This window comes from Balaenoptera ricei, chromosome 4 (genome assembly GCF_028023285.1).
Source record: "Balaenoptera ricei isolate mBalRic1 chromosome 4, mBalRic1.hap2, whole genome shotgun sequence".
Taxonomy (NCBI): domain Eukaryota; kingdom Metazoa; phylum Chordata; class Mammalia; order Artiodactyla; family Balaenopteridae; genus Balaenoptera; species Balaenoptera ricei.
The window spans coordinates 112,664,709-112,676,938 of NC_082642.1; the positions used below are offsets into that span (position 1 = coordinate 112,664,709).

At 34.4% G+C, this 12,230-nt stretch overlaps 1 protein-coding gene across 1 annotated transcript in view; it reads left to right on the forward strand.

The window, feature by feature from the left end:
* Nucleotides 1-12,230, forward strand: part of IMPG2 (interphotoreceptor matrix proteoglycan 2) — a 70,709-nt gene continuing 58,479 nt past the window's right edge. Inside the window, exons 1-2 of the mRNA XM_059922196.1 lie at nt 1-85; nt 537-788. Coding sequence (XP_059778179.1) covers nt 1-85; nt 537-788 — 337 coding nt within the window. The remainder of the gene's footprint in view (nt 86-536; nt 789-12,230) is intronic.

Genomic DNA, 12,230 nt, shown 5'->3' on the forward strand with positions numbered 1-12,230 from the left:
ATGATTATGTTTCCTCATTTTGGGAAGATTTCTCTGGGTATTCTGATATTTGTCCTGATAGAAGGAAACCTTCCGTCATTAACAGGTATTTAAAAATCTACATTATTTTTTTTCTTTAGATCTGCAGTATATTTTCTCTAAAAATAATATTATTTGATATGACTGCTGTAAGAAATTGAATCAAATATTACTCTAGTCTTTGATACTGCTTCATTTAAACTGTATGAAAATCTCTTCAGTAATATTGGTTTTCCTCTTCATTAGTAATTCTTGGTTCAGAGCTTACTTCCTCTTATTTCTTGTGTTGAAATTGGATGTATTTCAATAACTAACAATCTTGAAATAAAGGACTAGGAATTAAATGGAGGAAAAATTGAATGCTTTACTTCTCCCTTCCTTAAGCACACATGTCTAAAATTTGAGCATTGAGTTCAAAATCCAAATGTGGTGCAAATGTCAGTTTTTCTTCATTTGTTACCTTTCATTCTATGTCTCCATTCATCATCAGAAGCTTTGTTTATGCTTTCACTCTGTAGCACAAACCTACTTATCTTTAGAAGAGAGCCAAGAACCCAAGAGTACAGTTTCTTTTCTCCTGGCTGACTCAGAATCCACAGACTATTCTCTATCTATCGAAAAGAAACAACCTATGGACCACAGAGAAACTGAGAGACAGTGGTTGCTCAGAAGAAAGCGATCTACTCTGTTTCCTAATGGTGTGAAAACCTGCCCAGATGAAAATGTTACAGAGGCTATGGCAAACCATGTGAAATATTTTAAAGTCCGAGGTAAGCAAACATTCAAACCCTTGGGCAAGCAAACATTCAAACCCTTGGGCTCCATGATAAAATTCAAACATAGTTCTAAAACAGTTGTTGTATTTCAACATTATAGTTCAAAATTTTTGATGCTTTGGATAGAGACTGAGCCAAATATTGTCTTTCTACTAGCCATGGAAAAAAGACTTGCTAAGAGTATGGTATTTATACAGCTTCAGAGGAAAGTTTACATTATTTTAAGAGAGGACATGGTTTAAAATTTTTGAAGCACTTCAAAAATACCAGTTTATGTTGCTGGATAAATTAATTATAACTTTTACTTCTGCATTACAGTAATTTGTCTAAATACACCCACAAAAGATATTAACTAAGATATACTTACCTATTTGGCTAATTAGTTATTTTATATACATGGAAATATGATCAATTTCTATATTTCATAGTTTAGCCATTCTACAGATTGAAGCTGATTCTAGTTGGTATACACAAAACTTTTTACCTCTCAAATGGTGGCACTTCTCACAATGGACCCTAAAGCAACAAAACTAGGAGTTTATTTTATTTTTATTTTTATTTATTTTCATTTTTAAAAATTAATTTTTATTGGAGTATAGTTGCTTTACAATGTCGTGTTAGTTTTTTCTGTACAGCAAAGTGAATCAGCTATACGTATGCATATATCCCCTCTTTTTTGGATTTCCTTCCCATTTAGGTCACCACAGAGCATTGAGTAGAGTTTCCTGTGCTACACAGTAGGTTCTCATTAGTTATCTATTTTATACATAGTAATGTATATGTGTCAATCCCAATGTCCCAATTCATCCCACTCCCCCGTCCCCCTTGGTGTCCATACATTTGTTTTCTACCTCTGTGTCTCTATTTCTGCTTTGCAAATAAGTTCATCTGTATCATTTTTCTAGATTCCACATATAAGCAATATTATATGATATTTGTTTTTCTCTTTCTGACTTACTTCACTCTGTATGACAATCTCTAGGTCCATCCATGTCTCTGCAAATGGCACTATTTCATTCCTTTTTATGGCTGAGTAATATTCCATTGTATATATATATCTACCACATCTTCTTTATACATTCCTCTGTTGATGGACATTTAAGTTGCTTCCATGTCCTGGCTATTGTAAATAGTGCTGCAGCGAACATTGTGGTACATGTATCTTTTTGAATTATGGTTTTCTCCAGGTGTATGCTCAGGAGTGGGATTGCTGGGTCATATGGTAGTTCTATTTTTAGTTTTTTAAGGAACCTCCATACAATTCTCCATAGTGGCTGTATCAGTTTACATTCCCACCGACAGTATAAGAGGGTTCCCTTTTCTCCACACTCTCAGCAGCATTTATTGTTTGTAGATTTTTTGATGATGGCCATTCTGACTGGTGTGAGGTGATGCCTCATTGTAGTTTTGATTTGCATTTCTCTGATAATTAGTGATGTTGAGCATCTTTTCATGTGTTTGTTGGCCATCTGTATATCTTCTTTGGAGAAATGTCTATTTAGGTCTTCCGCCCATTTTTTGATTAGGTTGTTTGTTTTCTCGATATTGAGCTTCATGAGCTATTTGTATATTTTGGAGATTAATCCCTTGTCCATTGCTTTGTTTGCAATTTTTTTTTCTCATTCTGAGGGTTGTCTTTTCGTCTTGTTTATGGCTTCCTTTGCTGTGCAAAAGCTTTTAAGTTTCATTAGTTCCCTTTTGTTCATTTTTGTTTTTATTTTCATTACTCTAGGAGGTGGGTCAAAAAAGATCTTGCTGCGATTTATGTCAAAGAGTGTTTTGCCTATGTTTTCCTCTAAGAGTTTTATAGTGTCTGGCTTTACATTCAGGTCTTGAATCCATTTTGAGTTTATTTTTGTGTATGGTGTTAGGGAGTGTTCTATTTTCATTCTTTTACATGTAGCTGTCCAGTTTTCCCAGCACCACTTATTGAAGAGACTGTCTTTTCTCCACTGTATGTTCTTGCCTCCTTTGTCATATATTAGGTGACCATAGGTGTGTGGGTTTATATCTGGGCTTTCTGTCCTGTTCCATTGATCTGTATTTCTGTTTTTGTGCCTGTACCATACTGTCTTGATTACTATAGCTTTGTAGTATAGTCGGAAGTCCAGGAGCCTGATTCCTCCAGCTCCATTTTTCTTTTTCAGGATTGCTTTGGCTCTTTGGGGTCTTTTGTGTTTCCATACAAATTGTAAAAGTTTTTGTTCTAATTCTGTGAAAAATGCCATTGGTAATTTGATAGGGATTGCACTGAATCTGTAGATTGCTTTGGGCTATACAGTCATTTTCACAATATTGATTCTTCCAATCCAAGAACATGCTATATCTCTCCATCTGTTTGTGTCATCTTTGATTTTCTTCATCAATATCTTATAGTTTTCTGAGTACAGGTCTTTTGCCTCCTTAGATAGGTTTATTCCTAGGTATTTTATTCTTTTTGATGTGATGGTAAATGGGATTGTTTCCTTAATTTCTCTTTCTGATCTTTCATTGTTAGTGTTTAGGAATGCAAGAGATTTCTGTGCATTAATTTTGTAACCTGCAACTTTACCAAATTCACTGATTAGCTATAGTAGTTTCCTGGTGGCGTCTTCAGGGTTTTCTATATATAGTATCATGTCATCTGCAAACAGCAACAGTTTTACTTCTTTTCCAATTTTTATTCCTTTTATTTCTTTTTCTTCTCTGATTGCTGTGGCTAGGACTTCCAAAACTGTGTTGGATAATAGTGGTGAGAGTGGACATCCTTGTCCTGTTCCTGATCTTAGAGGAAATGCTTCAGTTTTTCACTATTGAGAATGATGTTTGCTGTGGGTTTGTTGTATATGGCCTTTATTATGTTGAAGTAGGTTCCCTCTATGCCCACTTTCTGGAGAGTTTTTATCATAAATCAGTGTTGAATTTTGTGAAAAGCTTTTTCTGCATCTATTGAGATGATCATATAGTTTTTATTTTTCAGTTTGTTAATATGGTGTATCACATTGTTTGATTTGCATATATTGAAGAATCCTTGCATCCCTGGGATAAATCCCACTTGATCATGGTGTATGATCCTTTTAATGTGTTGTTGGGTTCAGTTTGCTAGTATTTTGTTGAGGAGTTTTGTGTCCATGTTCATCAGTGCTTTGGCCTGTAATTTTCTTATTTTGTGATATCTTTGTCTGGTTTTGATATCAGGGTGATGGTGGCCTCGTAGAAAGCTTGGGACTGTTCCTCTGTAATATTTTGGAACAGTTTCAGAAGGACAGGTGTTAGCTCTTCTCTAAATGTTTGATAGAATTCGCTTGTGAATCCATCTGGTCCTGGACTTTTGTTGGAAGACTTTTTACTTTATATTGAAGTATAGTTGATTAATAATGTTGTGTTAGTTTCAGGTGTACAGCAGAGTGATTCAGTTATACATATACATGTATCTATTCTTTTTTCAAATTCTTTTCCCATTTAGGTTGTTACATAATTATTTTATTTTCAATTAAACAGTGTTATCCTTGATCTCATACCCTTTTATTATATTAATTCATTCTCTGTTCCTTACATTTACTAACCAGAATTGCTTAATTGACCATAATATGTCCCTTAGATATTTGAAGGATTCCCAGACTTTGCTTTTTGCTGCTCAAGAGCCAATAAAAAGCCATAATATGGATGTGATGCTAGTAATTAAAGTGGATATAGATAATGAAATGATAGTGAAATCAAGCTTGTTCATTCATGCTTGTATTCAACAAATGTTTATTGATCATTTACTATTTTCCATGGACTGGGCTATATAAACCTTCAGTCTGAGCTGCCACTTTGTCTTCTTCTTTATTTTCCTCTATCTTATCCTTTCTGTCCTCCTTCCTTATCAAAGCAAATGCTTTTAAAATAAAAAATTTAACATCAGATATTACATATATTTATATGTTTGATTTTTTAGTTTCTTAAAGTGGCACAGTATGTTAGAACTTTTTTTTTCAGAGTGTATTTATATCTCTTGGTTGTATTTTGGGACTATCAAACTTACTAAGCAATAAGCTTTTCTTTCACTTTTTAAATGGAAATCCATTGACCTGGCCTTCTGTGAGTAGGGCATATGCCAGAAGTGGGAAATTCCAAAGAAAGTGGGAAGAGAAAAAGGAACTGAAGATGAATGAGAATGAGTGTGTAATTTATCAAAATATGATTTCTACTACCTGGATTTTTATGTAATATTACTTTAAAATAGGTAAGAATACCTAGATAGCTTCTGGTTGAATAGTGAAGAGGAAATAACCAATCATTTAAGGAATATGATTATGCCTTTTAATTTCTTTGCCCTTGTGTTTATACATTCAAGAGACGCTATTGAAAAAGAAGCCAACCAAAAGAAAAATAAAGCATTCCTTGAATAATTGACTTTAAAATACAGATTCTGTGAATGAGATCATTGGAAAGGGACCTCAAAGCTAAAATGATTGACACAGCACATCAAGATTATAACAGTGTTGATATAGCTGTTACTGTCATGATAAAGAGTAAATATTTTATTTGTTATGTTTTGAAATTTAGGAAAAATGAATATTTCAACATAGGTCTTGATTTTGAAGAGATTTGGAAGAGATAATTGGATTATGCCCTTAGAACCAATTGTTTGGAGATTGGAGGAAAAGATCCACTCACTGTCCAACCAGAGATCTTTGGTCTTTCCACCAAGCTAATTCAGTGTAATGGTTTGCCCAGTTTTTCCTTTGTAGATAATTTGTTACCAGTTGCTAGTTGGTATAACACATTTGAAAAATATCTCCATTTAAGCAAGAAGCAACTGAGTTTAACCTAATCATTTGTGAAATTAAAGAGAGATTTAGGGTGCTTGGAGTAGGAAGTAACAGTATCCCCCTTTAAAAAATTATATTAGTAGTTGGACCTTTTAAAATATAGCTTTAAAAGGAAACCATAAACAAGACAAAAAGACAACCCTCAGAATGGGAGAAAATATTTGCAAATGAAGCAACTGACAAAGGATTAGTCTCCAAAATTTACAAGCAGCTCATGCAGCTCAATATCAAAAAAACAAACAACCCAATCCAAAAATGGGCAGAAGACCTAAATAGACATTACTCCAAAGAAGATATACAGAGAGCCAACAAACACATGAAAGGATGCTCAACATCACTAATTATCAGAGAAATGCAAATCAAAACTACAATGAGGTATCACCTCACACCAGTCAGAATGGCCATCATCAAAAAATCTACAAACAATAAATGCTGGAGAGGGTGTGGAGAAAAGGGAACCCTCTTGCACTGTTGGTGGGAATGTAGATTGGTACAGCCACTATGGAGAATAGTATGGAGGTTCCTTAAAAAACTAAAAATAGAACTAACATACAAGCCAACAATCCCACCACTGGGCTTATACGCTGAGAAAACCATAATTCAAAAAGTCATGTACCACAGTGTTCATTGCAGCTCTATTTACAATAGCCAGGACATGGAAGCAACCTAAGTGTCCATCGACAGATGAATGGATAAAGAAGATGTGGCACATATATACAATGGAATATTACTCAGCCATATAAAGAAACAAAATTGAGTTATTTGTAGTGAGGTGGATGGACCTAGAGTCTGTCATACAGAGTGAAGTAAGTCAGAAAGAGAAAAACGAATACCGTGTGCTAGCATGTATATATGGAATCTAAAAAAAAAAAAAAAAAAAAAAGTGGTTCTGAAGAACCTAGGGGCAGGACAGGAATAAAGACACAGATGTAGAGAATGGACTTGAGGACACAGGGAGGGGGAAGTGTAAGCTGGGATGAAGTGAGAGAGTGGCATTGACATACATACACTAACTACCAAGTGTAAAATAGATAGCTAGTGGGAAGCAGCTGCATAGCACAGGGAGATCAACTTGGTGCCCTGTGACCACCTAGAGGAGTGGGATAGGGAGGGTGGGAGGGAGACGCAAGAGGGAGGAGATATGGGGATATATGTATATGTATAGCTGATTCACTTTGTTACACAGCAGAAACTAACACACCATTGTAAAGCAATTATACTCCAATAAAGATGTTAAAAAGAAATATATGGCTTTATTAGGGTATACACTGGTGAATTATAAACTGCACATACTTAAAGCATAGCATTTGATTAGTTTTGACAAATGTATTTATCCTTGAAGTTATCACTACAATCAAGATAATGAATTTGTCAATTACCTCCAAACATTTTCTCATGTGCCTTTATAATCCCTTCCTCCCTCAGCACCTCCCTTGACCTCAGTGCTGAGGCAACCACTAACCTGTTTTCTATTACTATGTATCGTTTGCATTTTCTACACTTTTATATATGAATGTCTTCATACTGTGTACTCTTTTTTTTTTTTTTTTGTCTAGCTTCTTTTACTCAGTTTGTTTTGAGACTCATCCATGATTTTTTTTGTGTATCAGTAGTTTGTTACCATTTACTGTTGGGTATTATTCCATTTTATGGATATACTGCATCTTGGGATATTTGGGTGGTTTTCAGTTATTGGTGATTACGAAGAAAGCTGTCATGAACATTTTTGTACAATTTTTTGTGTGAACATATGCTTTTTATATCTGTTGGTTAATAGGAGTGTAGTGGGTGAGTCACATGATAGCTCTATGTTTAACTTTTTAAGAAATTGCCAAAACTGTTTTCCAGTGTAGTCGTACCAAGAGCTGTATATTGGGATTCCAATTTTTCCACATCTGTGCAATGCTTGGTATAGTCAGTCTTTTTAAACTGTAACCATTCTAGTAGATATGAAGTAACACCTTATTGTGGTTTTAACTTGCATTTTCTTGATGGCTAATGATGTTGAGCACTTTTTCATGTGCTGATTTGCCATTTGTATATCTTTTTTGGTGAAGAGTCTATTCGAATATTTTGCTCCTTTAAAAAAATAATAGGATTGTTTGTTCTATTATTGAGTTGTAAGTGTTCTTTATGTGTTCCAAATATCAGTTCTTTGTCAGATATATGTTTTACATAAATTTTCTTCCAGTGTTTGGTTTGTCTTTTTATTTTCTTAATGTCTTTTGAGGAACAGAAGTTTTAAATTTTGATAAAGTCCAATTTATCAGGTTTTTTTTGCATCATGCTTGCTTTTGGTGTTGGATCTAAATTTGCTTAGCTCAGAATCACAAAGACTTTCTTCTGTTTTTTTCTGATAGAAATTTTATAATTTTTAGGTTTTACATTCAGGTCTATGATCTACTTTGAGTTAATTTTTGTATTTGATGTATATGGATCAAAGTTAAATTTTTTTGCTTTTTCATAGCCAGTTGTTCCGGCATCATTTATTAAAAAGATTATCTTTTCTTGCTGCTGAACCTTTGTTGAAAGTCAGTCTTCTGTATATGATGGGTCTATTACTTCACTTTTCATTCTCTTACACAGATCTCTTTGTCTATTTTTATGCCAGTACCTAATTGTCTTGATTACTGTAAGCTTTATAATAAGTCTTTGAATAAGATAGTGCAAGTCCTTCAACTTTGTTCTTTTTTAAATTTGTTTGGTTGTGCTAGGTCCTTTGTCTTCCATATAAATATTATAAATTATAATCATCTTGCCAATTTGTACACAAGAGGCTACTGGGATTTTGATTGGGATTGTGTTGAATTTATTGATCAATTTGCGAAGAATTATAATCTTAGCAATGTTGACTCTTCTGATCTGTGGATATATCCCTCCATTTATTTAGATCTCTGTCAGTTTCTCTCAACAGTGTTTTGTAATTTTCAGTGTATAGATCTTTTTTTTTAATAAATTTATTTATTTATTTTTGGCTGTGTTGGGTCTTCGTTGTTGCGTGCGGCTTTCTCTAGTTGCGGCGAGTGGGGGCTACTCTTCGTAGCGGTGCGCAGGCTTGTCCTTGCAGTGGCTTCTCTTGTTGCGGAGCACGGGCTCTAGGCACGCAGGTTCAGTAGTTGTGGCTCGCAGGCTTAGTTGCTCTGTGGCATGTGGGATCTTCCCGGACCAGGGCTTGAACCCGTGTCCCCTGCATTGGCAGGCGGATTCTTAACCACTGCACCACCAGGGAAGTCCCAGTGTATAGACCTTACACATCTTTTTATCAGATTTATTTCACTTTTTTCATGCTATTGTTAACACTATTTTAAAAAAATTTGGTCTCTGATTGTTCTTTGCTAGCATATAGACATACAACTGATTTATGTGTATTGATCTTTTATTCTGTAACTTTGTTAAAATCACTTATTCTAGTAGCTTCTTAATATATTCCTTAAGGTTTTCTACATGGGTGATTATTTCATCTGCAAATAAAGATATAGTTTTACTTCTTATGTTCCAACTTGTATGCCTTTTATTTCTTTTTCTTGCCTTATTGCACCAAATTAACTGTTCCTCATGCTTTGGGCTCCACGATTCTGAAAGGAAATTATATTACCCTAAAAAAAAGCCTTTGCTCCATTCTAGATTTCTGTGTACTAGATAAGATGCACAGCCTGAGTCCTAGTAACAGGATTAAAGACAGATTAAGTGCCGCCGGCATTTCCTTCTTCAGAATATTGTCATTACATTTACCCTTCCTCCACCCGTTTCCAGGACAAGTTTCTCTGCCAGAAGAGAGGCTTTTGTAGATTAGTTATCTTCTCAAAAATAGAAAGTTATCTCCAGTGGTATCTAAAGGCTACATGAAAATCATTTGACAAGGATAGGACTTCTGAACAAATAGGCCAAATAGTGAAGTATGTGGCGTTTGTCTGTGGTGGAGTTTTGCCCTCCTTAGTACCTCTTTCCTTGAAATAGTGCTGATTTTGCTCTTCTCTGTACAGCCTGTACTGTCCTATCTAGGTTTCCCCTCTCTGAGCTGCATGAATACTCCAGACTACCCCCCAATTCTCCTCCTGTATCAGCATGTAAGTGTTTTGAATTCTATTATTCCCAACTGGAAAACCATTGGATAAATTAAGGATGTGCAGTTGATCCTTGAACAACATGGGTTTGAAATGTGAGGGTCCCCTTCTACTCACATTTTTTTTCAGTAAATACATACTGCAGTGTTATATGATCCAGGGTTGGTTAAATATGTGGATGTTCAACCATGGATAAGGAGGGCTAACTGTAAAGTTATATGTGAATCGACTGCAGAGGGTCTGTGCCCCTAACTGCCACATTATTCAAAGGTCAACTGTATTACCTTTTTGGAGGGAATTGCATTTTTTATAGTTTTATTGAGATATAATTAACATACCAATTAATTCATTTAATGTATAGAATTCAGTGGTTTTCCAGTATATTCACAGAAACGAGTAACTATCATCACACTCAGTTTAAGAACATTTCATCACCTCAAAAAAAACCCTCACCCTTTAGATATCACTTTCTTATCACTCTGTCTCCCCGTCCCCTCCCCCCAGGACTAAGCAACCACTAATCTACGTTCTGTCTCTATAGAATTGCCTATTCTGGATTTGTCATATAAATGAGAGAATATAATATATGGTCTTTTGTGACTGGCTTCTTTTACTTAGCATAATGTTTTCAAGGTTCATCCATCTTGTAGCATGTATGAGTAGTTTATTTTTTATGGCCAAATAATAACATTCTATTGTATGGATATACCACTTTTGGTTTATCCATTTGTCAGCTGATGGGTATTTGGGTTGTTTTCATTTCTCTTGGGTGTATATCTAAGAGTAGAATTTCTGAGTCATATATTTAACCACATGAGGAATTTCCTGATTGTTTTCCAAAGTAGATGTACCGTGCCCACCAGCAGTGTATGAAGGTTCTGATTTCTCCACATCTTTGCCAGCACTATAATTTCCTTAAAAAAAAAAAATTACAACCATCCTAATAGGTGTGAAGTGGCATCTTGTGGTTTTGATTTGCATTTGTTTAATGACTAATAATGTTGAGCATCCTTTTATATGCTTCTTGGATTTGAATATCTTCTTTCAAAGAATGTCTTTAAATCCTTTGCCTTTTAAAAATTTGGGTTATTTATCTTGTTTTCATTGAGTCGTAAGCATTCTTTATATATTCTCAATACAAGTCCCTTATCACACAAATGATTTGAAAGTATTTTCATTTTCTTGATGGTGTCTTTCACAAAAGACAAAAGGTCTTTTTTTCACCATGCACAAAAGGTTTTGATTTTGATGAAGTCCTTTTATCTATTTGTTATTCTTTTGCAAAACCGTTTATGCTATCCTGGGTCCCTTGCAATTTCATATGAATTTTAGAATTAGCTTGTTAATGTCTGTAAAGAAACCAGGGTTCTGATAGGATTGCATTGAGTCTGCAGATCATTTTGAACATACAGTTGGCCCTCTGTATCTGTGGGTTCTGCAACCACAGATTCAACCAACTGTGGATTTAGAATTGCCGTGTACACACTGCTATATTTAAAATGGATAACCAACAAAGACCCACTGTATAACACAGGGAACTGTGCTCAATATTATGTAACAACCTAAATGGGAAAAGAATTTGAAAAAGAATAGATACATGTATATGTATAACAGAATCACTTTGCGTTACACCTGAAACCAACACAACATTGTTAATCAATTATACTCCAGTATAAAATAAAAAGTTTAAAAACAAACAAAAAACAAACAAAAAAACACTTGAAAAAAAATTCCAGAAAGTTCCAAAAAGCAGAACTTGATTTTGCCGTGTGCTGGCAAATATTTACACAGCATTTACATTGTATTAGTTATTATAAGTAATCTAGAGGTGATTTAACATATACGGGGGGGTGTGCTTAGGTTACATGCAAATACTACACCATTTTATATAAGGGGATTGAGTATCTGAGGGTTTTGGTATCTGCAGGGGTTGGGGGTTTAACGATTAAATTAAATCTTCCAATTCATGAACATAGAAAGTTTTTCCATTTATTTATGTCGTCTTTAATTTTTTTTCAACAGTGTTTCTTGGTTTTCAGAGTATAAGTTTTGTACTTTGTTAAATTTATTCCTAAGTATTTTATTATTTTTGATGCTTTTGTAAATGGAATTGTTTTCTTAGGCTCATTTTTTGTTTGTTCATTGCTAGTGTATAGACATACAACTGATTTATATGTATTGATCTTGTATCCTGACACCTTGCTAAACTTGTTTATTAGTTCTGTAAGTTTTTAAGTGGATTTCTTAGGAGATTTTTTCAGGAAATGACATTCCCCAGAGCATAATTTGTAGGAGGCAGCTTATGCTATTCTTCTGTGAATTCATGAGAGATGCCAAGGGAAGGCCTGCTATGAAACCTGGTATGATTTCTGCACTTCTGGATGCTCCAGCTGCATTTTTTCCTCACATAATAATGTTTTTCTAAGATTTTATGAAAATATTTTAAACATATAAAGTAGTTGAAAGAATAGTTTAGTGAACACCGTAGTCTTACCACCTAGCTCTACAGTTAACATTTTATATTTGCTTTATCACATATCTATCTATCCAACCATCCTATTTCTTAGATGTATTTC